This window comes from Pygocentrus nattereri, chromosome 2 (assembly GCF_015220715.1).
Source record: "Pygocentrus nattereri isolate fPygNat1 chromosome 2, fPygNat1.pri, whole genome shotgun sequence".
Classification (NCBI taxonomy): Eukaryota; Metazoa; Chordata; class Actinopteri; order Characiformes; family Serrasalmidae; genus Pygocentrus; species Pygocentrus nattereri.
The window spans coordinates 30070047-30092735 of NC_051212.1; the positions used below are offsets into that span (position 1 = coordinate 30070047).

The window sequence follows — 22689 nt, forward strand, 5'->3', positions numbered from 1 at the left end:
ACATCTGTGACAACAGCTGGAAAACAATGATCAAGCTTTGTTCATGGGTAAAAAGTGATGATTACTTACTATACTGCTAGTAACATTGTTTATTTCTGCTCATTTCTCCCCAAATAAATGTCAAATTCAGTTAAATGAACGACGCTGCAAAGGATGAAGTGATGCAGCATAAAATCAGGACAAAGCATGTTTATTGCAGGACAACTGAATGTAAAAATTCACACTCATTCCACAGGATGATAGAGGGTAGATGAACAGGCTTACAGAACGCTCTCCTGCTCAACAGAATCAGATCCTGGCCCAGAAGGTCCTTATGCGTCATGGTTTAACCGCTATCCTGGATTTCTCATTGATCCAGGACTATGACTTATTCATTAGTATTTCTGTTCTGACAGTACCAGGATTTGATGCTTTTAACAGGAGAGGGTTAGTTTTGCACTGCCTGGAGATAACCAAATACACTGTACGCAGTTAAACAAGCAGGAACTGCCTGAGTTTAAAAAGAATAACTGCAGTTAATGAAGCAATTCTATATCAGCTGTGTAAAGTACAGTTGTTCAAAATAAAGTCTGTTACATAAATACGTTAGTTGGTTTCCCATCTTTAGCAAATGGTTTACAATGTGATTTACTACAGCAAACACAATGTAATATTTTTGAGGTTGGAATGTTATTTTCTGCATTTGAGACAGGTGTAAAGCAACTACATCTCGCTTCAGCATTTATTCTAAAATCCTGGATCAGTCTCTCTTTTCCATTTAATCATATTGATTAGGATAAAACAGATTACCGTGTTGGATGTTAGTCAACACTGTCTAAAGTGAGTGGTCAATAGAAACCCATCACATTCATTCATTTCACCCTAATACTGGGATTAAGTCACCAAACTGATCACGTTGCACTGCAAGTGTGTAAACAACATAATGTAGAAACCGTCCATAGAGATCTTCACCATCCCGTTTTCTTTCATGAGTACATTCAGTACATACACACATGCCCTGATTCAGTTCACATAAACTGTGCTGGGGGTTCTCATAGGGAAAGAACTTGCATTTATCGTGTTCACCATCTTGAGAAAAAATACACAGATTTACAGATACTCATGGCTAGACACAGTGGTTTTTGTGTTACAACCAGTTCGACCTTTATACACATCTCGTTACACAATTGATCGTGAATCAATCATATATCCACATTGATTTCTTACTTCAATCAAATCTGGGTCATTTTACAAAGAGAAAGACATGGGACATTCACATGAGAACTAAGAGATAAAAGATAAGAAAAGATACGATAAATAAATTAAGGCAGACTGATTGCACTCTATGGTGTTAATTTATTAGTAGTAAAACCTACCTTGACTAACTAACAAGGCACAAGAACTACTAAGATTTCTCAAATGATCATCTTTCTACAGAAGTTTACCAAATGTTGTCCATCTCAATGTTACTTGATTTTGATAGCAAAATGGACATTAAGACTTGAGTATGCATTTGTATGCAGCAATAGCATAAAAGGTTATTAAAAACACAGTTAAAAATATTGACAGGTATTTGAGGGACGCCGTACATTCTCACTAAGGTCCGACCTCAAATTTTCCTTCTCTGTGAAAGAAAACGGTTTATATACACATATGGAGGGATTATGAGCATTGTTCAAAATGATAACGACTTTATTCAAGATGATTATGTCTGAATGAGTGAAGGAGAATTCTTCCATTTCAGTAGTTAAACTGCCAAACTCCCAATGCAATTCATTCTTTTTCCCCCCACAACAGAAGTATATTTCAATTTAGATTTAAGGTCCAAAAGGTGTATAAAATGTAACGTCTAGTGAAAGAACTTCACTGTCTGTTACAGAACCTGAACTCACCACCTTACTGCCTTGTTAACCTAGTTAAGAGTTTCTTTAGCTTCCTGGTGTATTGATGTGATTGTCTGCTGCCTCAGTGTGTCTTTCCCAATGTATGCTGAACAAAATTTACATGCATGCACACACTCCCTCTCTCTCTCACACAGAGTCACACCTTGCGCTGTGACACCGAAGACCCTCACTGATGACACAGGCTTGACGTTTAAGACTGACTAGAAATTTAGGTAAAGATCCATCACTGAAAAAGGCAGCCTAGTTCTGATCTCCCATCATATAAAAATATATACAAACAAGAACTGAGACAGATAAAGCAATCATTTTCAAAAGTGCACATCGTATAAGACCATCGCAACTGATATCTTGAGAGAATGCAACTCCATTTAAACTGGACTCCTTCCACAGGTAAGGTTAGAGGAAAAGTCAGGGACGCAAGGCAGTGTTTGAGGGACTGAGGGATTTTCCACTCTATTCAGTTCTTAACTTCACTCCCACAGGTCCATGGACATACACAGATCAAGCTTTCATCATCTGAAGACATTTAAAGACTCGCGCCAATAAATATCCACCTGCTACATATCTGGTTCTGCTAAACGTTGCAGAATGCAGGCGCTGAACCAAACTCAAACATGTTTTTGGGGGATGATGAAGTACCATCTTTGGATGACGGTGCAAACAATTCTTCTCGATGCACTGTCTTGCTCCTCTCACACATTGAACTTTAGATTGATGGGGAGGATTTAAGATAACCTAAGGCTACGTCAAATGAATGGCGCTCCAAAGCACTTAAGACACCACTGCACGCTACTGGAAGGTGGTCTGTCAATGGGTGAGAGAGCTTTCAGCTGCTCAGGGCTCAGCTCATCAAAGGCTAGACGATACTCCCGATCGAAGGCCTCTGTAAGCAGGAAACATAAAAGGTGGTGCAGAATATTAAGCATTTGAATGCATGGAGTGATGCCAGGATTTTTTATTTAAGGGTAAAGGAATCAAAAGGGTCCAAATCTCTCAAAAAAAGATAAATGCACTTTTCTAAACCAGCATTTACTCACCAATATCAATGTTTTCCCTCCCCAAGGCCACTAGTGAAAGGAACATGATCTCCCTGTATACACTCCTAAAGATGAGGAGAAAAATATAAATGTTTAAACATTCCATTAGCAACAGCCACGTTTCTTGTTTTTACTAAAACAATGACTTGATTGTTGCTTTCCCCCCAAACTAATGCTAAAAGTGGATACTGAAACAGTTTTCACCCACAGCTGACAGGTTAAATTGCTGACATCAAATTAAGAGAATACTGACACGATTCCCAAACCAGTCCTTTCGTCAGCGGTCCCTTCAGTTTCGTAGTTTTTAAAGAAAATCTAATATGTCTAAACAGCTTTCTATTTAAGAGGTAATTTATAGTTAAATGATCATATGCTCAGCTATTAAAAACATTTTGAAAAGATCCCCTTTGGACTAGTTTAGACAACGTGTCCAACACTGAACTCCCACCTCTGCCGTTTGATATCTGGGTGTCTCTTGATTTCTCTAAGTAATAAGTTGATAGGGCCATAGACGTCATTTGTCTGGATGCTCCTAACAATGCTGTTCAGTAGTGTCCGTATCTCCTGGTGGTCAGTGGGGCCCAAAGACCCCTTCATCTGCACTGGAGGAAAGATAAAATGAAAAAGATTCAAAAGTCATGCAGATAATGTCATCTAGTCAAAGCTAAACTACCACAAAAAAAAAAAATCAGGTTTTTTTTTTTAATCTTATGCAGATATAGATATATGCAGGCTGATCTGTGTGAATGATTCTGAACCGTTAGGATACATCAAATAGCTCATTACAGTCACCCCATGGTACTCACAGAAGGTCCTCCAGAGCTGGTAAAGCGGGTCAGTGGGCTCCTGGTGCAGGTTCACATTGTCCCACAGCAGCTGCACATACACCTGTTTACTGTCCTGAGGCAAGGATGTCTGCGAAAGCTACAGAAGACACAGATAAGAGATAAATTAGAACAATTTCATCAAATTTACTACAAAGTTAAGCAGTGTTGGCAATTAAAGAAAGGAAAGACTGGAAATACTGAATAGCTAAAACAGAATTTCTTGCTGATGTAATCTGGAGCACTTACCGCAACATAACTAAGATAGATAAGCAAAGAAAAAAGCAGAGGGGTGGTGGGGAAACTTGGACAACAAAGTGAAAAGTACATGAACCTGTACACCGTTGTTGCAGTGTTCAGAGGTCAGTATAAGTCCAGGTAGAATACTGGGTACGTCCAGTCGCCGGAAATACCATACCAGGTTCCAGAAGATGATCGGGTGCTGGCTGAGGAACTTTTGAGTGTAGATTACCTGAATATAAAAAGAAAAAGAAAAAAAAAGAAGTGAAGGCTACCGACAAAAATAACAATGAAATAACATTAACAAATGATCTAGACAGCTTTAAAGATCTGTTGGTCAAAGAATAAGTACCTGATCCCCTTCATTCTCCAGTAAGGACTCCAGCTCTTTTCGTAACACCAGAGGGCTGAGGTAAGGCACAGACACTGGCTTTGGGTTGGGCCGCTTCTGACCGAATGTGTCCTGAGATATGAGAAAACTTCAACTTAAATAAAATGCTTCTATACATGAGATTATGCAGAAACACGCAGTACTGCTACTAAGTGGTTTGCATTAAATTCTGACATTTTATTCAGCCCATAAAAATGGACAGTCCCTCAGTTTACATCACCAAGATGTATGTACGTGGAAAAAGGTTAAACATTATTAGATTTTTTCCATACAAACTAATGTCAAAAACAAAAACACTGTGGTAGCATTCACCACTACCTCATGCAGGCTGTTGGGGAGGCTGGTGGTAGAGATTCCGTGATTTGGCCGCTGGGCTGAGTCCAGGCTCTGCAGAGGCCCACCTACACTGTTGCTGCGGGTCAAAGAGGTGCCACGCTTCTCTGCCTGTCTCTTCAGCAGACCCAGGGGGTCCAAAAGCACTGGCTCTGGCACAACACTGAGCAAGCACATAGATTCAATAAAAATGGCACTGTGTAGTGAAAAGGAAACAGTCTGTTAATGTAAATATGCCTAAGATATGTTGCACGCCTTTTCCATTTGTACACAGACACTGCACCAATGGAACCTAGCATTCACTTCCGTCTCTGAAGAACAGTGTAAACCATAAAAATGTGCCAAAGCATTCAACAACAGAGAATGTGGCACTTTCACCATGTGGCCAAAGCCCTGCTAGCCTTAACTTGGCACTGGTTTCTAAAGCTACTATTGTCTAAAGCTACTATTGATATTCATGAATATCAGTAATATATTCTAAAATGTGGCAAGTGATACTTACACAAAATATACACTATGAATATAATAAGTGAATGGTCACTGGTAGGGGTAGGAATTTTTAGGCATTTCACGATTCAATTCGATTACGATTCAGAGGGCTGCGATGTGATTATAAAACGATTATCGATGCATCTTGTGTGAGGACTCGGTAGTTTTAAACCAAAGTATTTGTAATGATCCATAATGCATTTACTTCCAATATCTTTTATTAATAAATCAAATGGAAGTGATCTAGAAGGCTCTCATTCACTGCTCTTGTTTGAGATGCTGCTGCAACTAATCTGTGATAAAATGCGCTGTTACGGTGAAATAAGATCCAGTGATAATGGATGTCCATGTGGCACGTTACAGCCGTCCTACCCGTTTAATTCCGTGATTTTATAACTTCAATTTTGGTCTCATTGTAGAGAGTGAGGGGTCATTGTAAAATATTTGATACCGGATGCTGAATCTCAGCTCCAAAGTATGCAACATGGCGCGAAAGCCCTGGCTCTCAATAACTGAGAAGACTGCAGGTCACATAGCAAAGAAGTCTCGCCTCACTAGTAGCTATGAAAAGACAGAGATTTAAGACGAACATTTGGAGATGAATGGACTTATTCGCATTTATAAGCAGCGCAGTTGCATTCCTTGAACACTAAATCTGCAACGAGAGAGTGCAACTTTTTAGTGTTTGACAAAGATGAAGTTGCTTCTCTTTCCTTAAATGGTGCAGCAGCTACATTCTGCGGCGCTGGCAGAATTTAAGGTGGAATGGAAAAATTCGAACAGGAAGCTGGAGAATGAGAAGCGACTTCAGGCTTGTAATATAGCTGAACGCTGAGAGACAATTTACAATAAGCTGCTCTACTTCCAGAGGTGGACGAAGTACACAAATCATGTACTTGAGTTAAAGTAGAGATACCCAAGGTAAAATATTACTCCAGTAAAAGTAGAAGTCCTTACACTAGACCTCAACTTGAGTAAAAGTACAAAAGTATTTGCCTTCAAATGTACGTAAGTATCAAAAGTAAAAGAACTAAAAGATTAATTATGGCTCTGATGTCCTGTTATCACTTTTATAACAAGACTCGCTTCATGAACTCATTTTAGGTGAAAGTCCTCCAGTGTCTCTCTTGGTAAACCAGTCTTTTAATAGAACGTCATTAATTAGTGACGCTGACGTCTATTAAAATGATCATAAGCACAAAACACTGAAGGCAAACAGTTTCCATCAGGTAGTAGTGAGTGGCTCTGAAATCACTTTTACACACAAGCAAAGTTTCAGTTTAAGATTACTTTGTAACTTAGTTTCAAGTTGAATAAAAACTTGCTTTAAACTCAGGATCACAAATAAGTTTTCCTTTACTATACTGATCTGTAAACTAACCGAAACTAATTTACTATAAAATGAAAGTGTTTGTATGAATTCAGAAAAAAAGAAACATGCCAGTCACGACTGCATGCGTGTACATATTTCTATATTGTGGTCTATTTACACAAAATTAGGTTAGTTCCATCATTTAGGTCGATGCATGTGCTCCCACATTTTCACGCTGCTGCGCTGACGCCGAACTGTGTGCTTGCACTGGGTTGGTATGACCAACAGGTCAAAACAAGCTCAGAACAAAGTGACCACTGTGCCCTGATTGGTGTTCTGGCTTTGCACTTCTTTTGTTTTGAAAATGTTAAGTTTTTATACACACAAAAACAAAAGGAACGAAAGAATTCTCATATGTAGTGAAGTAAAAAGTAAGATATTTGACTGAAATGTAGTGGAGTGAAAGTAAAAAGTCACCAAAAATGGAAATACTTAAGTAAAGTACAGATACACAAAAGAAGTACTTAAGTACAGTAACGAATTACATTTACTTTCCACCACTGTCTACTTCTGAGAAAAAAGTTTCCCAATGGAAAGGGGAGGAAACAGCTGTAGCTGTGCTAAGCTTAAAGCAGAGCAGAGTCAGTCTGTGTTTTTATTTATATTTTTTAGCCTATACTGGGACATCAGCACACACAGACATATTAGATATTAAATGTTGTGGCTCCCAAGGTGGTTTGAATTTTTGTTGAAAGGACAAAATGGCTCTTCTTAACATTTGGCTTGTGACTCTTCTCACCGAACCTAGCTTTAATACACAGTTTGCCGGCCGGATTTCTTGCTCATCCAGTTGTTTTTTTTTTTAGATTTTTTACCACAGACTGTCTGGGCACTGTCCTTATCCACTTCCAAGTTCCACTTTTTATGTTCAGTCAACATTATGGTATAAATTAAATATTTAGAAAATTGATTTTTGACATTTATGAATCGATTCAGAATCATTCACATCCACATCACGATGCATCTAAGAATCAAGTTTTTCCCGCACCCCTAGTCACTGGTATCATGCGTGTTGTTAGGCTGTTCTTTATTTACTCTTATCAGCTAAAATGTGCCAAATGGATTTGAAATCTTGATCTATATGATGCCATGTAACATCAAAAACCAAACATGATGATACATTTGCACCATACAAGTGATGTAACCAGCTTGAAGAAAACAGATTCTTTATGTCAATGTTATGACAGATATATGTACTACACAGTTCTACATGTGCAACATAAATGTAAAATACATATTTGATGCAAATAACATACACTTTCGGTACTCCACTGCAGTCAGTCAGTGTCTCTTCATGTTCATCTTTGCCTTCAGGGGGATCTGAGAAGCTGATGAGGTCAGGGGTGTCACTGGGACTGCCCACCTTTACTTCTGATGAGGTGGAGGCTGTAGGCTGTGTGCTACTACTGTGGATACTGTCCCCTGAAGTGCTAGTCTTCAGATAGAACCTGGGTTCACATATACAAAGAAAAAGAGTCAACAGATCATCATCACAGGTGTAAATGGGACATTTCTGAAATTGTACTGAACTTGATAAAATGATATAAGAGAAGACACTTCAGAAGACTCGCTAAGAAAATGAAGGTGTCTCAACTAAAGTTTACTAAAGCTAAATATTTGAACATATCCTTGTTACAGTCAACAGACCTAACATTAAGTTATCAAGACAACATGATGATCTTTGGATACAGTGAAATTAGCTCAAATGACAATATATCTATTTGAACATGTGATAACTAATACCTAGCAAACCAAAACAATTTTTTTTTTCATGGAGTAATTTAACTTTTTTTTTCTTGCAAATTTTCACTTGACATGAACTCAGTTGACCAGTCATCAGTGTCTCTGTCTTTGGCATAGCAATAACCAAGATAAATCATTGGCTGTATCCCAGCAACAAAAACTACTTGACAAATGGTAAAAAGTTATAGGTTGTCCTCAGCTTCGCCTTGTATTGTTCCAGAATCTCCAAAAGCAACTTAAACTGGGCCACAGGCAACTACTCAGTTTCAGCTCCTGAATAAGGCAGGGAAACTCTTCATTGTCCTTTCACTTTTCCAGCACTACAAAAGAGCATTTGTCCTTTTCATGAGGACAAATCCTAAAAAACTGCAATGTACCTAAATTGCATAATTTCACCGAGAAAAAATCTTTTCCTTATATTTGCCACTTGTTTGAACCAAAAAAACCCCACGACACTTATTTTATGCTACATGTCCAAACGTTTGTAGACAACTACTCATTTCTTCTGAAATCAAGAGTATTAATTGGGAGCTTGTCCCACATTGCTGCAGAAACAGCTTCTGCTCTTCTGGAAATGCTTTACATTATACATTGGAACATTGTTGTGAGGGTTGACTGGATTCAGTCACAAGAGCATTAGAGCCCTCAAGTCCTAATGTTGGATGATTAGTCCTGGAACACTACACACCCATCCTAAAAATACTGAATAGTGCTCATCACTACAGTAAACACAGTACCACCTGCTCTACAACAGAAGGGGTTTCTGTACACTTTCGGACATATAGTTTATGTGGCTACCATTGCAAAGCCCTGATTTGGATTTAGCACCTTACCCAGGTGTAGTGCGTAGGTCATGAAATTCCACATAGAGCAGGGGCAGGAAGGCGATCTGGCAGAAAGGACAAGTTGTGTTCAGGTTGGAGTCATCCGCTGTCCAGCCTGCCATGATCTCCTCATCATACACCAGAGCCTCACAGGAGCGACACTGAGAACAGCTGGACATTAGCACCTAGGAGAGAATGGAGACAAACAGCTTCATATGACAAAATGTAAGGTAAGGGTCATTACATTTTCATGGATGATTACAGCAAAAAAATAAATTTTGTCTTTAAAATGAGATACAATGAATTGTGCATAATATGACCAAGCACATGAAGTAACCAGCCAAAAAAGGTCAATTTTCATTTCATGTTGATTTTAGAACATATGCTGAAAAGTAAACCTTTGATTAAAGAGATCACTTTTTGCAATGCACAAGTATGGAGTTGGATCAGCAGAGGGCACTGTTCTCACCTCTAATGCACAATTCTGAAAAATGCTTGAGGTGCTGGCATGGTGAGATGAGCTCTGCTCAGACCTCTCTGAGTCTGCGCCTCTCATGGACCTGCCAGGAGTCACAGCTATAGAAAAAGAAAAAAGAAAAAAAAAAAGAAAAAAAATATGTTTAATGAGTACAATAGACACACAAAATACAGTAGGTCAATGGCATGATTACATCTGGAAAACACAAGGTGACTCTTCTTGTGTGTGACTCACGTGGCCCGTGCTGTCCACGACCATTATCACTGCTGCCACTGCTGCCTAGGCTGGTATTACTGCGAGTAAGGCCATTTGCCGCCAGGCTGGACATCAGGCCTCTGGGTACGGTCCTGTCCACTTCTTCACCACTGAGAAGCTGTTCCTCCAGGCGAGCTGGGAAGTTATCCCTGGGCTGGCTTTGCTCCTCCTATTATCAGGAAAAAAAAATTGGTTGACTATAACTGTCGCATGGTGTGTTCAAGAAGAGTAATTTTGCTCCTCAATGGAGGGGAATATGAGAGGATAAGGTGCTAAACAGGAGAGAAGCATAATAGGCTAAGCAATGCTTTCTTCTGCATTATGTCGGTCCTTCAAAAAAAATGAGGAAAAAAAAATGAGAACCACCATTCTAAGAAACACTTGCTACAACTGAAACTGTATAATCTGCTCTATAATTAAAGGCTCATCATCAACATTCATCAGAGAAAGCACCTTTCCAACACACAAACACAATGTAAGGTCTGCTAGATCAGGGTTGTAATTCAGTGACTGTATTGGTCCTTTAATGTAATGATTTATTATCCATTTCCCGTTCCTTTTTCCTGACTCTCCTAGTTCTCCACTGTTAAACCTGCTCACCTCATCATCTGAGTAATAGGCCGAGGCCACCGCTCCCCACACTTTGCTGGCCACATTAGCCGCCTGCTTCATGCCGTGCTTCAACATGTCCACTTTAGGCCCTGAAAGCAAGGCATCCATCTTGATGCCTGAGATGGAGTTGATAACAGACCCCAGAGATCCACTCTGAGAAGACCTGACCAGTGCGGTCAACGAGGATGATCTTTGTCCTGTAGAACCAGGTGTCTTCGGGGACTTGATTGCGAAGGTCTTTGACCGCGTGACGGCAGGGCTGCATTTGGGGGTTTCCAGTAAATCAGGGGTTTTTACAGGGCCTGCGGGAAGGCTAGACCTTCGCTCCAAAGACTGCTTGGCGGCAGGAGAGTCCACAAGGTCAGCTTTGCGCAGCTCCAAATCACGCTGTGGCCCCTGGTGTAGCTCCATGCTTGAGGCCTTGGCACCTAACGGGCTCTGGAGGTTCATGTACATTTCTATCTCGTCAGCAAGGTTTCGTGAGACCACTGGTGGGACAAGACGTGCAGACTCTTGGCTCTGGATAGATGCTGCCTCCTCGCTTTCTGAGGCCAGTAATGAAAGAGGGTCTGCCCCAATTTCCACATCCTCTCTCTCCACCGCCTTAGAGGAGGAGACATTTGCACTTTTCCCTGCTCCTTCACTCTGAGGTGTTGCCTCTGCTGGCTTCTTCCCTTTGTCCTTACTTTCTTCCCTCAAATTAATTATTTCCATTTTCTCTACCCCTTCTTCATTATCTTCCTCCTTGAGGGCTGAGCTTGTATTAGGCCCAACATCCAGTTCTTTGAAGACTGAGCCTGAGGCAGTAGTGGGTGGTGGACTTTTGCCTCCAGAAAAAGCAGCTGCTAGGATTTTTGCATCAGCGCCCATGTGATCCACACTCAGCTCCAGACTGTTCTTCTTCAGGAGCATCCCAGCTCGGCTCTCTGCGCTGAAACTACAGCTGCGCTCAGCAAAGGCTTTGGCTCGCTGCTGCTGGCCAGTTTGGGCCGGGACTGGATCTGGGTCTATGGGGCTGTCATTGTCAGGCAGGGCGATGTCTTCACTCTTACTGCGAGGGGTGAAGAGTTTACCACCACTTGCTGAACCACCACCTGCAAGAGTTACGAGAACACATGACAGTTATGGTTCAGGTCTTAAGGAGGATTATTTATCATACTATTTATTAATATATCATGATCAAAACTAACTGCTAAGTCCACTGCAAATACGGTAAATGTGAGTAGCATGTGAATGCTACTAAGGCTACGTTCACATTACAAGCTTTTGTTAAATTAAATTTTTTTGTGCCTACCCGATACATTTCTGCTCTGTTGGTTCACGTGTGTTTCTAAGCGATTTATCATTTGAATGAAGACCAATAATGCTGTGAAAATCAATAATGCCGTTGACACCAGACAGCATGTGCAGTGAAGTGTGGTGTTTTTTTACACAGCTCTGAAAAAATAAGATCTATGCCACTTTTTGGCAACAGAATCAAATACCACCCTATAATGTGAAAATAGCCTGTTATCTAGGAGCGCAAAATCAGAGTCTGCTATTTTTTGCTCTAAAACATGCGACTGGCAATTGGGCAATTTGCATCGTTTATTTTGGTCCATCTATGTTCCAATTTTATGAGCCATGTGAGTGCACTCACAAAGTGCATTTGAATGCTGCTGCAAAAGATATACTGTAGCATATTATACAAATATTGCAGCATAATTATGCATGAGTCATTGTATAAAATAAGAAAATAATACATCTTACTTTTGATGTAGCATTTTTTATTTTTATTCTCATGTTTTCAAAATGACAATCTGGGCCAGTTAAAGAGCAAATAAATGTTACTTATGTTACAACAGTGGAAAAGAATATAAAAAAGATATTTGCATTGTCTATATTATACACCTCTACTGTTAACCACTATTGTATTAATAGTCTGCAGTAAATCACCTGAGTCTCTTCTCCCTGTGGAGTTATCAAAGCTCCCAGTGGACAGTCTGACTATGCTGGCTAGAGGAGGGGTTGGCTCAGCAGGACTGGGGGGCTCAGACACTGCCACTGCACTGTCAACAGAGCCAGCAATGTCCTTCCCTGAAGAAAAAAACAAAACAAAACCAGAACATAATCAAATTAGAAATGGACAAAAACTTTCTCCTAAAACTAATATCACTCAGCTGCTAAAATAGATTGCAGCAAGCTAATACTAAACAATAAATAGTAATTATCTTCAATAATTAAATGTTAAGATCCATATTCATTAATTTCAAAATTCCATTACAGACTACGCAGTAAGTGTAGTACCATTTTCTTGGCTCAACACTGTCTTGCTCTTGTTGTCATGGTCACCAGTGGACAGAGGAAAGACTGTAGCTTTAGAAGCATCTACAGAGTCCTGATGTAGCTCATCCTTAGAGCCATAACCCTGGTCAGACTGGCCCCCTTTTAAACATAAATGAACAATAGTGAGCTTGAATGTAACATATGATGAGAACAAGTTTTACATTAAAAAAAAAAGGTGAGCAGGAAAAAATAAATAAATAAAAATAATAATAATAATAATAAAAAAATAAAATAAAAGACAGGCAAGGTCAATTATGAATGCATGACTGCTTTGTGGCAAGTCTTCATGTACACATTTCGTGGGTGGTACCTGCGCTACAGTGACTCCCATTGGCATCCTCAACAACAAGGCGGCGTGAGAAAAGTGTGTGTTCATCTCCGTTAGCTTCACTGGAGCTATCGGCACTACAGTGACTTAGTCTGTCTCCATCACCATCTGCTATCGCATCCAGGGACACTACTGCACAACAATAAGCATCCTCAATACATAACACACAACAGGAACTTCAATGGAAAGTAATGTTTAGAAGCATTATTTGTTCATAACTTCAGACACGATCTGAATAAAATAAACAAGAGCAGTGTTTTTGTAAAAACGCACAAATTCAAGTGCTTGTAGGGGAATTAAAAATGTGTTTGCATAATTCAGTCATTAAGATTGTCAAGGTCCTTCAAAATCGGTAACACCTCAAACTATGTAAACAACCATCACACATAGTTAATAAACTGGCTATATTTGCATCGTATTGTCATCCCTGGTTCCCATCACCAACACTGTAAAGAAACTATAAAGTCAGTAGTTTCTATACAATCAAGCACTTCGCATCAAACCATTTCAAATTACTTTGTTTATGTCTCACTGAATTTTGCAGAAATGTAGAAGAATATGTGGAATTCCACTTTAACCCATGACCCAATCCTGTAACCCTGCACTGCAGTTTTGGTGCATCACAGCTCTGATTCTGATAATTAGATAATGACAAACTGCTAGAGCAGAGAAAACAAAAATATACATTAGACTAAGAAATTCTGCAGGTCATAAGTTAAAAAAAAAACAAACAAACAAACAAAAAAAAAAACAACAAAGCAGCAGTGACAGAAGGTTAACTGCAGGTTTACTGTAACACAAACTCAGTGAACGGCAACATGCACAGCACTATTCTGGACTTATGTGCCCCTCACCTGTGGTAATCGGAGGAGGTCTTTTAGATTGAGCTGAGCCTCTCAGAGCCTGCTTGAACTGAGCCACACCTCGTAGAACGTTACGCACTTTGGTCCACATGAAGTGGCCGCTACGATTCCGGCTCGGCCAAGGGCTCTCCAGGACAGCCTAGAAACACAGACCAACACACACACACAGCCAATCAGACACAGAGGTCAGGGTAACCATAACAACCTGCCTTCTCTGCACCTTCTCCCGTGGCAAAACATCTTGGTTTTTAAAATTTCTCTTTGGTAAAGCAAAAGCATCCAGACAATTTTACACTCTGTGTGGTTCATGTTGCAGGGAAATACTGAGTGACATTTCATCAGGGGGCACTGAAATAAAGTTATTTGCCTGAACGGCTTCAGGGGATTCTAAAAATTGAAATCCTGATGGAGTAGATGCTTTGCACTGCGGAACAGACAAATGCCATTCATACATGTCAAAATACCTTTTACCGTTTTTTTTTTTTTTTTAAACGTTTTAATTCAGCATTACTAAACTTTAACCAGATTCAGGTAGTTCCACAGTAATCTTCTCTTTCATGCTTGTTTATTCATGTATTTGTTTGTTAGCTAGGTCATATACAGTACACACCTCTTATAATCAGTGAGTAGAAGCAATTCACTGTCTCACTCTTTGCATCACCGTTGGCCCAGGTAGGATTTATACAGTCATGTTCCTATTGCTGCATATATGAGCATACTGCCCATAAACAGGTCTGTTTAAGTGTTTATTTATTTTATATGTGGTGCCAAAGTAATGAATTTAATGCACTACCTTATTGTAGTAACCATAAGTGATGGCATTGCCCTCAACTCCAGCCTTCTTCATTTCCATTAAAACTCGCACAGCCATGACGGGCATGCCCCACAGCCCACACAGTTGCATTACCACACGGTAACACACCTGCCAGAGAAAAAATCATTCATTTATTCACTCACTCTTGTTTAAAGTGAGACAATACAGGTGAACAGAGCAATTTTTGTAAAATAACATATCACAATCTTTGCCAGTAAAACACTTATCTTGCGAACATTTTGTAACATACAGGGAAACATGCATATTTATAAAAAACAAAACTAAATGTAGCCTCTGAATGTTAAAATTAAAATGAACAGAAGACACACCCCAGAGTAAAAATTTTATAGAACAGATTACTGAAATCTCATTGTTTTACTATTTAAATCTAGCAAATATTATTCCACAATGCATATAAAGTATGTGCAAAACAAGCAATATATTTGGAAATCCTTCTGTAATATCGTTCAGAGTAGCCGAGATTTTTGGTTTGGAATATAGTAAAAGTTGATGTGGAGAAAAACGATTGCAAGACTGGGTCTCAGAAATGCATTACCCAGTGACACTGGTTACTGGACTTCCTGACCAACCGACCCAAACATGTCCGGTGGGACAACCACTGCTCATCCACCATCACCATAAACACCGGTGTACCACAAGGCTGTGTGATGAGTCCCTTCCTCTACTCCCTCTTCACCCATGACTGCAAGCCTGTCGATGGTTCCAATACCATCATTAAGTTTGCAGATGACATCACGGTGCTTGGCCTCATCAAAAACAACGATGAGACAGCCTATAGGGAGGAGGTGGATCGTCTGGCTGAGTGGTGCGACACTAACAACCTTCTGCTCAACGCTGAGAAAACTAAGGAGCTCATTGTGGACTTCAGAAGGAATGCTGACCCACATCCACCCATCCACATCAAGGGGACGGTAGTGGAGTGTGTGAATAGCTTCAAGATCCTTGGTGTCCACATCTCCAAGGATCTCACCTGGACGACCAGCTGCTCCAAGCTGGTAAAGAAGGCTCACCAGCACCTCTTCTTTCTGAGGAGGCTGAGGATGAACCACCTGTCCTCAGACATCCTGGTGAACTTCTATCGCTGCACCATTGAGAGCATCCTGACCAACTGCATCACAGTATGGTACGGGTGCTGCTCTGCCTCAGACCGGAAGGCACTGCAAAGGGTGGTGAAAGCTGCCCAGCGCATCATCGGTGCACCACTTCCTGCCATAGAGGACATCTACAGGAAGCGGTGTCTGAAGAGGGCTGGGAAAATCATCAAAGATCCCAGTCACCCAGCACACAGACTCTTCACCCCCCTGCCCTCTGGGAGGCGCTACAGGAGCCTCCGGACTAAGACCACCAGGTACCTGAACTCTGCCTCCTGACATCTAAACAAATAACAATGGACTGTACCCTAACACACAGACTTACACACCACTCAACACCACTTACCGGCACTTACATCTGCTGTATATACTGCCCATTATTGTATATACTGTGTAAATACTCTACCTGTTCATAAGTACATACTTATCCCTCTTCATATTTATAACCTGTTCATAGTACTTATACCCCTCATATTTATAACCTGTACATTCTTGTTTATAACCTGTATAACCCCCTCCATGTTCATACCCCCTCATATTTTTTTAACCTGTATATACTATACTTACTGTACATTGTAAGATATATATTTATATTGCTGCTAAGCACTTCTGGATGGATGCAAACTGCATTTCGTTGCTTTGTACCTGTGACATACGCAATGACAATAAAGTTGAATTCTATTCTATTCTCTCACAATCTGTGTAAATGCTATTTTAATTACAAAGAATTCTACATGCATGGATATTCCAGTTAGATTCCACAGATTACAGCTATTTAGTAATATAAAACCCTACATCACTAGTACAGGTGGAGCCAAGCCTAAATTAAGGTTGCTTAATCTTTCGGAAAATACAATTAAGACACAAGTGGATATGATTCAACATGCTGAAACAAGCATATTTCAGTTGAGTTTCGACACTGATTGTGGTTTAAAAGAAGACTAGGGAAGATTATATTACAGGTGCAAGTTATCCAAAAATCTGAAAAAGTATTGACTAGACCAAAATTTTGTCTGAAGCGTCTTGCCTTAAAGTTATAGTGTCCACATCTCTTGAAAGTTCAATTATTTATTTTACATTTACCTAAGCAGTAGACTTGATTAGATCATTATTAAAAGAAACTGGACTAGAATAAAGAAAGACGTATCAACTCCAGATTCCCCAGATAATAAAAATCTGACAATGCATTTAATTAAACCAAATTTCGTAGGTCAGTGGTGGACATTCCAATCCTAGAGGCTCACGTCTAGCACAACGTCTAGTACCTGGTAAGGACTAAAGCCCTCCTAGACTGCAGCTGGACCCCACATACAAATGGGCAAAATCACACACACCTCATCAAGCACCTCCACCTCAGTATTCCTCATCTTCACTAAGACGTTGAGGGCTTGCTGCATGGCGCGAGGTTTGGACTGGGCTAAACGCACGCCTGCAGGCAGACAAATGAACCACAGGCTGTAGCAGTGGCTAAACAGACACTTAGCCCACTGAGGAGGATTTGAGTAGCAGCGCTTTGCCATCTTGTAGGCCAGCTTGACTTCCTGTGGAGTGAAAGACATACAGTCATTGTTAAATCAGGACATGAAAATAGGCGTGACATTGAAAGTGTGCTGAAATTAGATTATTTAAACTTTGATTCATATTAATTACAATTAAATTAGTTACTATAAATTATGACTCTACAAGCAATGGGTGACATCTGCTTAAGAAAACCAAAATCTTGAGGCTATACATGAGCCACTTGTCAAATGTGCTGAAGGGGAAGTGATTTCGAGTTCATTCATCAGCTCAGACTGATTTAGAGAGAGACTCCAAGATCAACACCAAGACATGTCCAAAAGTGTGAATAATGCTTTAGTATGTGTGCAAGTTCAGCATGTGAATGTGTTCAAACAATGCAAGAACTCAGCCCCTCTGCGAGCACAGCAACAATGGCCTAAAAATAATATTTGACTCATTTCAGGAATCCTCTCCACGCTGGGACACTCGGTCCTGAAGTAGTTTCCGTGTCCTTTAGTGCACTAATATCCTGCCATGCCATTAAACTAGGTCTGTGTGTCTGCATGTCAGAAAGAACCTTTAAATGTACGCTGATAATATCATTATTATCTGATTTGCAGATTCAAGAGTCATGTTAACAATATAGTATGAAATCTTGTACAAGACTTCAAGAAATCCAGTAAAACACCTGAATTTTGTCCCAATCAGGTTATTTAGCAGTGGTACATATGTACAATGGTAACCTTGTATCACTACAGCTCTAATAGTACACTTGAACCAACAGGTCAAAAAAAAAAAAAAAAACCCACACCAGACCAGAATTTTATCGTTATGAGATGAGTACACATAAATACAAATTATCGACTGATTTTTGCTGTTACTTCTGGGATTTTCTTCATTTAAACCTGGAATTAATAGAGAAAAAGATTTCTAGATAAAAGATAAAATTGACATATTCAAGATTCTGCACTAGTCCTATTCCTAGGTATTCAAATTTGAGCAAATGCCACACTGATCATGTTAAGGCCATTGTACAAAATGTGTTAAAGCCTTTTTATCCCTTCAATTGAAGCTTGTGTGCAGATGACTTTCAGGGGGATTTGATCTCATCAGTGGCTTTTGCACAAACTTGGGTAGTTCATGCCAGGTCCAATGTAAGCTCTCATTAATGCAAAAGGGGGACATACTAAAATGAAGAAATTCTGAAAGTCGTGTAAAAAAAAAAAAGGAAGTGATTTCAATAATATCACTAATTACAAAGACTTGTCATGAAAAAATGTTGTATTAAATTAGTAAAGAATGCAAACAGAAGCAGTTTTGCAGTGGTCTCAGACAACTGGACCCCACTATGCACACTGTTAGAAGAGACACCATGGAAAGCTTAGAAAGCGAACAACGAGAGAGAGAGAGAGAGAGAGAGAAAGCGAACAACGAGAGAGAGAGAGAGAGAGAGAGAGAGAGAGAGAGAGAGAGAGAGAGAGAGAGAGAGAGAGAGAGAGAGAGAGAGAGAGAGAGAGAGAGAGAGAGAGAGAGAGCGCAAACCCAGACCCCACCCCCACCCAAGGCATAGTCGCCACCCAGACATAATTTCGTTCCTCCCTCTCGTCCAGCTCAGCGTGTGACACGTGTGCATCCCCCTTGAGCCGTTGGCCAGTTTGGAGCGTTAAATGCATGGTTAACATTGGGGAATTCTCAAAAAGAGCCAAACCGCAAAGCTAAGGGAAGTGCAGCTCTGTTTTTTTGTTTTTTTTTGTTTGTGTGGCATTTGTGGTCCACAGCCCACCCCTCCAACCCCTTTTTAGTCATGGTCAGTTTCAAATGAAGTAGCTCTCTTTTCCTTACTGCACAAAAGCACGACTGCTAGGGGAGTGTGAAGGACATCTGAAGCTGCTACAGGCATTTCTAACATTAAGTAATTTTGTGGTTGAACACGACTATGTAAAACAAACAAGGTGTTGATCTGTTTATCACGCTAAATGCCAGCTCTTCCCTAGTAGCAAGCAGTTGCCTACTTCTCACTCTGTGACAACAATGAGCCTTTTGGAGCAAGATATAGTCACTGGATTAAAAAAGGTGTTTTTGTTCTAGCTGGCAAGATATCTTTGTGTGTTTGGTGATGGTCTTTGTTGCGTCACTGTTGTGACAATCATTTCCCCTACACAAACACTGGTTGTTTTGCATGTCCCCTTCCTGTCAAACCAGGCAGTTCTTGTCCTCGTTAAGTGACAAACCTACTCAACTGAAAGGAAAGGCTGGATTTTCAAAAAGGTGTCTTTTTCATGTACTGAGAGGATCCACTCCAGTAGTGAAATCAAAATGAACAAAAGAATGACTTTGCCTGTATAGTAGGTTAGTTACCTAATGTATTAGCAAAATGCAGAGACAGAACTGCTTGCAATTGGAAAAAAATATAAATATAAAGAAAGAAAAAAATAAATAAATACATTAGTTCAATAGAAACTGTGGTGAAAAGTGCATACAGTGAAGGTACAGTGAATATATTACAATCACACCTGCTTAGTTCTTTTTGCCAGGAGTGCGGGGCTGCTGGACAGACTGGCACCTGCTATTCTGGTGCCGAGCGTTGGCTTCAGCTCCCGTGGCCGATCAAACAACTCCAGCCGTAAGCGAGGGAAGCTCTTATAGCTAAGGGTGAGAAAGGAGCAGGATGAAATGCAATTTAATGCAGAAAACACTAGAGGGCTAATAAAAAAAAAAAAAAAAAAAAAAAAAAAAAAAAAAAGCACAAAAACAAATGTTTTTTAAAAAGCACTCAAGTAAAAGTACTCAAAAAGGGCAAAACAATAAAAATACTTTTCCATAAAAGATAAACAGAAGAAGGAGAGAGTGAGCAAGCAAGTGAGAGAGACAGAGACAAAGAGAGAGAGAATATATAAGGGGGGTAGGAATATGACCGACTGTGCCAGCAGACAGCAGAGAGCTTGGCACCAGTACCTGCAGCCTTGGCCACTGGGCACAAACTCAAGGCTGGCATGGGCATAAGTGTCAGGTCCTGAATACCAACAGAAGCAAGGGAATAGATGTCATCGGCCTTGTACTCATGGATAAAACCTTTTAGATACTGAATAGCTACTGCAATGTGAGAGGTGTAGTAAGATCAATAGCTAAATGAAGGCGGCATGTATTAAAAAGCTTAAAGCTTCCATTTGCTTAGTGCAACTGTAGACAAATATTTCATTAGCCCTGACAATTACAATACTGCAATGACACACACACACACACACCCACACACTTTTGCTCCTGCTAAAATTAATACACTTCAGCTTTATATTTGAGGGTGTAAGTAGATGGAATAATGAATTCCACTAAATATTACCAAATTCTGAAAGTACATGTGGCAAAGCCAAGAAATGGAAGCTGGAAAGAGGCAAACAGGGAGGAACAGTATATATATATATATATATATATATATATATATATATATATATATATATATATATATATATATATATATATATATATATATATATATATATATATATATATATATATATATAAACATCAATTATGACCTAATAAGAAACATAAGCTGAAGCTTTTGGAATGCCCCCCTCAGGCCCGACTGCAGCATAATTGCAACAGAACTACCCCCTGTGCTTTACAGCTGACAAGGTGTTCTTTTCACCAATTGCTATTTTTTAAATAGTTTTAATGAGAAAGTTGTTTACTTCTTTTCACAAAAAAAAAACAAAAAAAACAACATACATATGTAACTTTTAAGGGGTACCCAAACTTGTGAATGCAAGCATAGATATTAGACCTCACCTGTATTTTGGAGGAGGTTCTGAGCCATCGTCAGGTGGTGGTTCCGGGGGCATGATGAAAACAGTATGCTCACTCTTCTGAGACTCATCTAGCTCCAGCAGCTTTGCATCCTCTGACCACTCACCTTCAACCTGCAGAGTCACCATAAATACCATCAATTCATCAAACCTTCCTTTATGTCACTGCCTTCATGAAAAATGTCCTACATTAAAAGGATTAGAAAAGGTACTTCTGCTTTTAGAGTTAAAAAAGCCCAGCTAAAGCTCAATGTAGACTTTCATTTTCAAAAGATAATGACTTTCACACACTGGCTTATAAAACCACTGGTCACAACATCCCCCTTATTCCCAAAAACTTACAGGGACTTTCCACTTCTGTTATGGCTCAACGTGTTTAGATTAACAATGTGCCAATGTACCCAACAGCAGATGGCAGAGTTAATTATTTACTCCATTAAACCGATGGCACTGCATATGAACAGCAACAGCCATCTGTGCTTTACTTTCCTGAATGGCTGATCTAGAGCCTGCTACATTAGTGAGAATCTTAATCCTAGACTTCACAGGCCTAGTAAAACTGCTCTCAGTTCAGCTCTGAGGGCATTTTCTATTCTCACCTCCATCTGCGCTCATCAAGGTTTATGCCCCTAGTCTCACCCTAACACTTTTTCCACTGCTGAAATTTAGCATAACAGCCAGTTCTGATGATCATAATGACAGAGCCACGCTATGCTGAAAAGGTTCCAGGGAAAATAAGGCTCACCTTTGTGCCCTTGTCTGTTCCTTTATCAGACGGGAAGAGCTGTGAAAGAGGCGAGAAAGGAACAAACTCAATCATAGGAAACTCTGTTTCCTTTGTTCCTCCCAGTGGGAATGAAGTTATGTATTATGGCTTAGGAAAAAAAAAAAAAACGATTATTTTACTAGAACCATAAAAGTATCTCAAAACAGTTCACAGAGGGGAGATGTGTAGGTTCATTTTGAAGGTGAAAGTTTTTGGTTTCCTGCCAGAGGCAACAACAGAACTGTTTTTAACGCTTTATTAGAGATGCATGTGTGTGTACCTTTTCGATGCAGTAGTCAAAAAAGGCCAGGCCTGTGTCTTTGTCACTGACAAAAGTGCATTCCTCGATGAAGCGAATAAATATCTGGGTTTTGGTGAGCTGGGAGTAGAATTTCTGGTGAGCGCGGTCTCTACTCTTCAAGAAGCCTGCAGGGCACAAAAAGCCACAACACATTTTTCCATTGAGCTCATTTCTTTTTACAAACACTGGTGGGCAAGAGATAGCATTGTACAATCCCAAATCCAAAAAAGTTTGGATGCTGTGTAAAATTTTTATAAATGTAAATGAAAAAACAAAGCACAATGATCTGCAAATCTCATAGACTGGCATTTTACTTACAATAGGACAAAGAACAAATATTAGATGTTGAAAGTGAGACAAAAACATTGACTCATTTAGAACTTGATGGCAGCAAAG

The 22689-nt window shown here is 39.8% G+C and overlaps 1 protein-coding gene across 3 annotated transcripts in view; it reads right to left on the reverse strand.

Moving 5' to 3' along the window:
* Positions 1-159: 159 nt before the first annotated feature.
* Positions 160-22689, reverse strand: part of dennd4c (DENN/MADD domain containing 4C) — a 60557-nt gene continuing 38027 nt past the window's right edge. For 2 of the 3 annotated variants that reach the window (XM_017712558.2, XM_017712559.2), the window contains exons 13-34: positions 22273-22418; positions 21972-22010; positions 21210-21340; positions 19937-20069; positions 17258-17464; positions 14791-14919; positions 13989-14136; positions 13117-13266; positions 12768-12905; positions 12417-12557; positions 10470-11575; positions 9849-10038; positions 9606-9712; positions 9146-9321; positions 7826-8017; positions 4694-4871; positions 4337-4447; positions 4079-4216; positions 3727-3844; positions 3369-3522; positions 2921-2985; positions 160-2766 (exon numbers count right to left, since the gene is read on the reverse strand). In XM_017712558.2, the coding sequence (XP_017568047.1) occupies positions 2630-2766; positions 2921-2985; positions 3369-3522; positions 3727-3844; positions 4079-4216; positions 4337-4447; positions 4694-4871; positions 7826-8017; positions 9146-9321; positions 9606-9712; positions 9849-10038; positions 10470-11575; positions 12417-12557; positions 12768-12905; positions 13117-13266; positions 13989-14136; positions 14791-14919; positions 17258-17464; positions 19937-20069; positions 21210-21340; positions 21972-22010; positions 22273-22418 (4034 nt within the window). In that variant the 3' untranslated portion in view covers positions 160-2629. The remainder of the gene's footprint in view (positions 2767-2920; positions 2986-3368; positions 3523-3726; positions 3845-4078; positions 4217-4336; positions 4448-4693; positions 4872-7825; positions 8018-9145; positions 9322-9605; positions 9713-9848; positions 10039-10469; positions 11576-12416; positions 12558-12767; positions 12906-13116; positions 13267-13988; positions 14137-14790; positions 14920-17257; positions 17465-19936; positions 20070-21209; positions 21341-21971; positions 22011-22272; positions 22419-22689) is intronic. The other variant, XM_017712560.2, reaches the window with a different exon arrangement.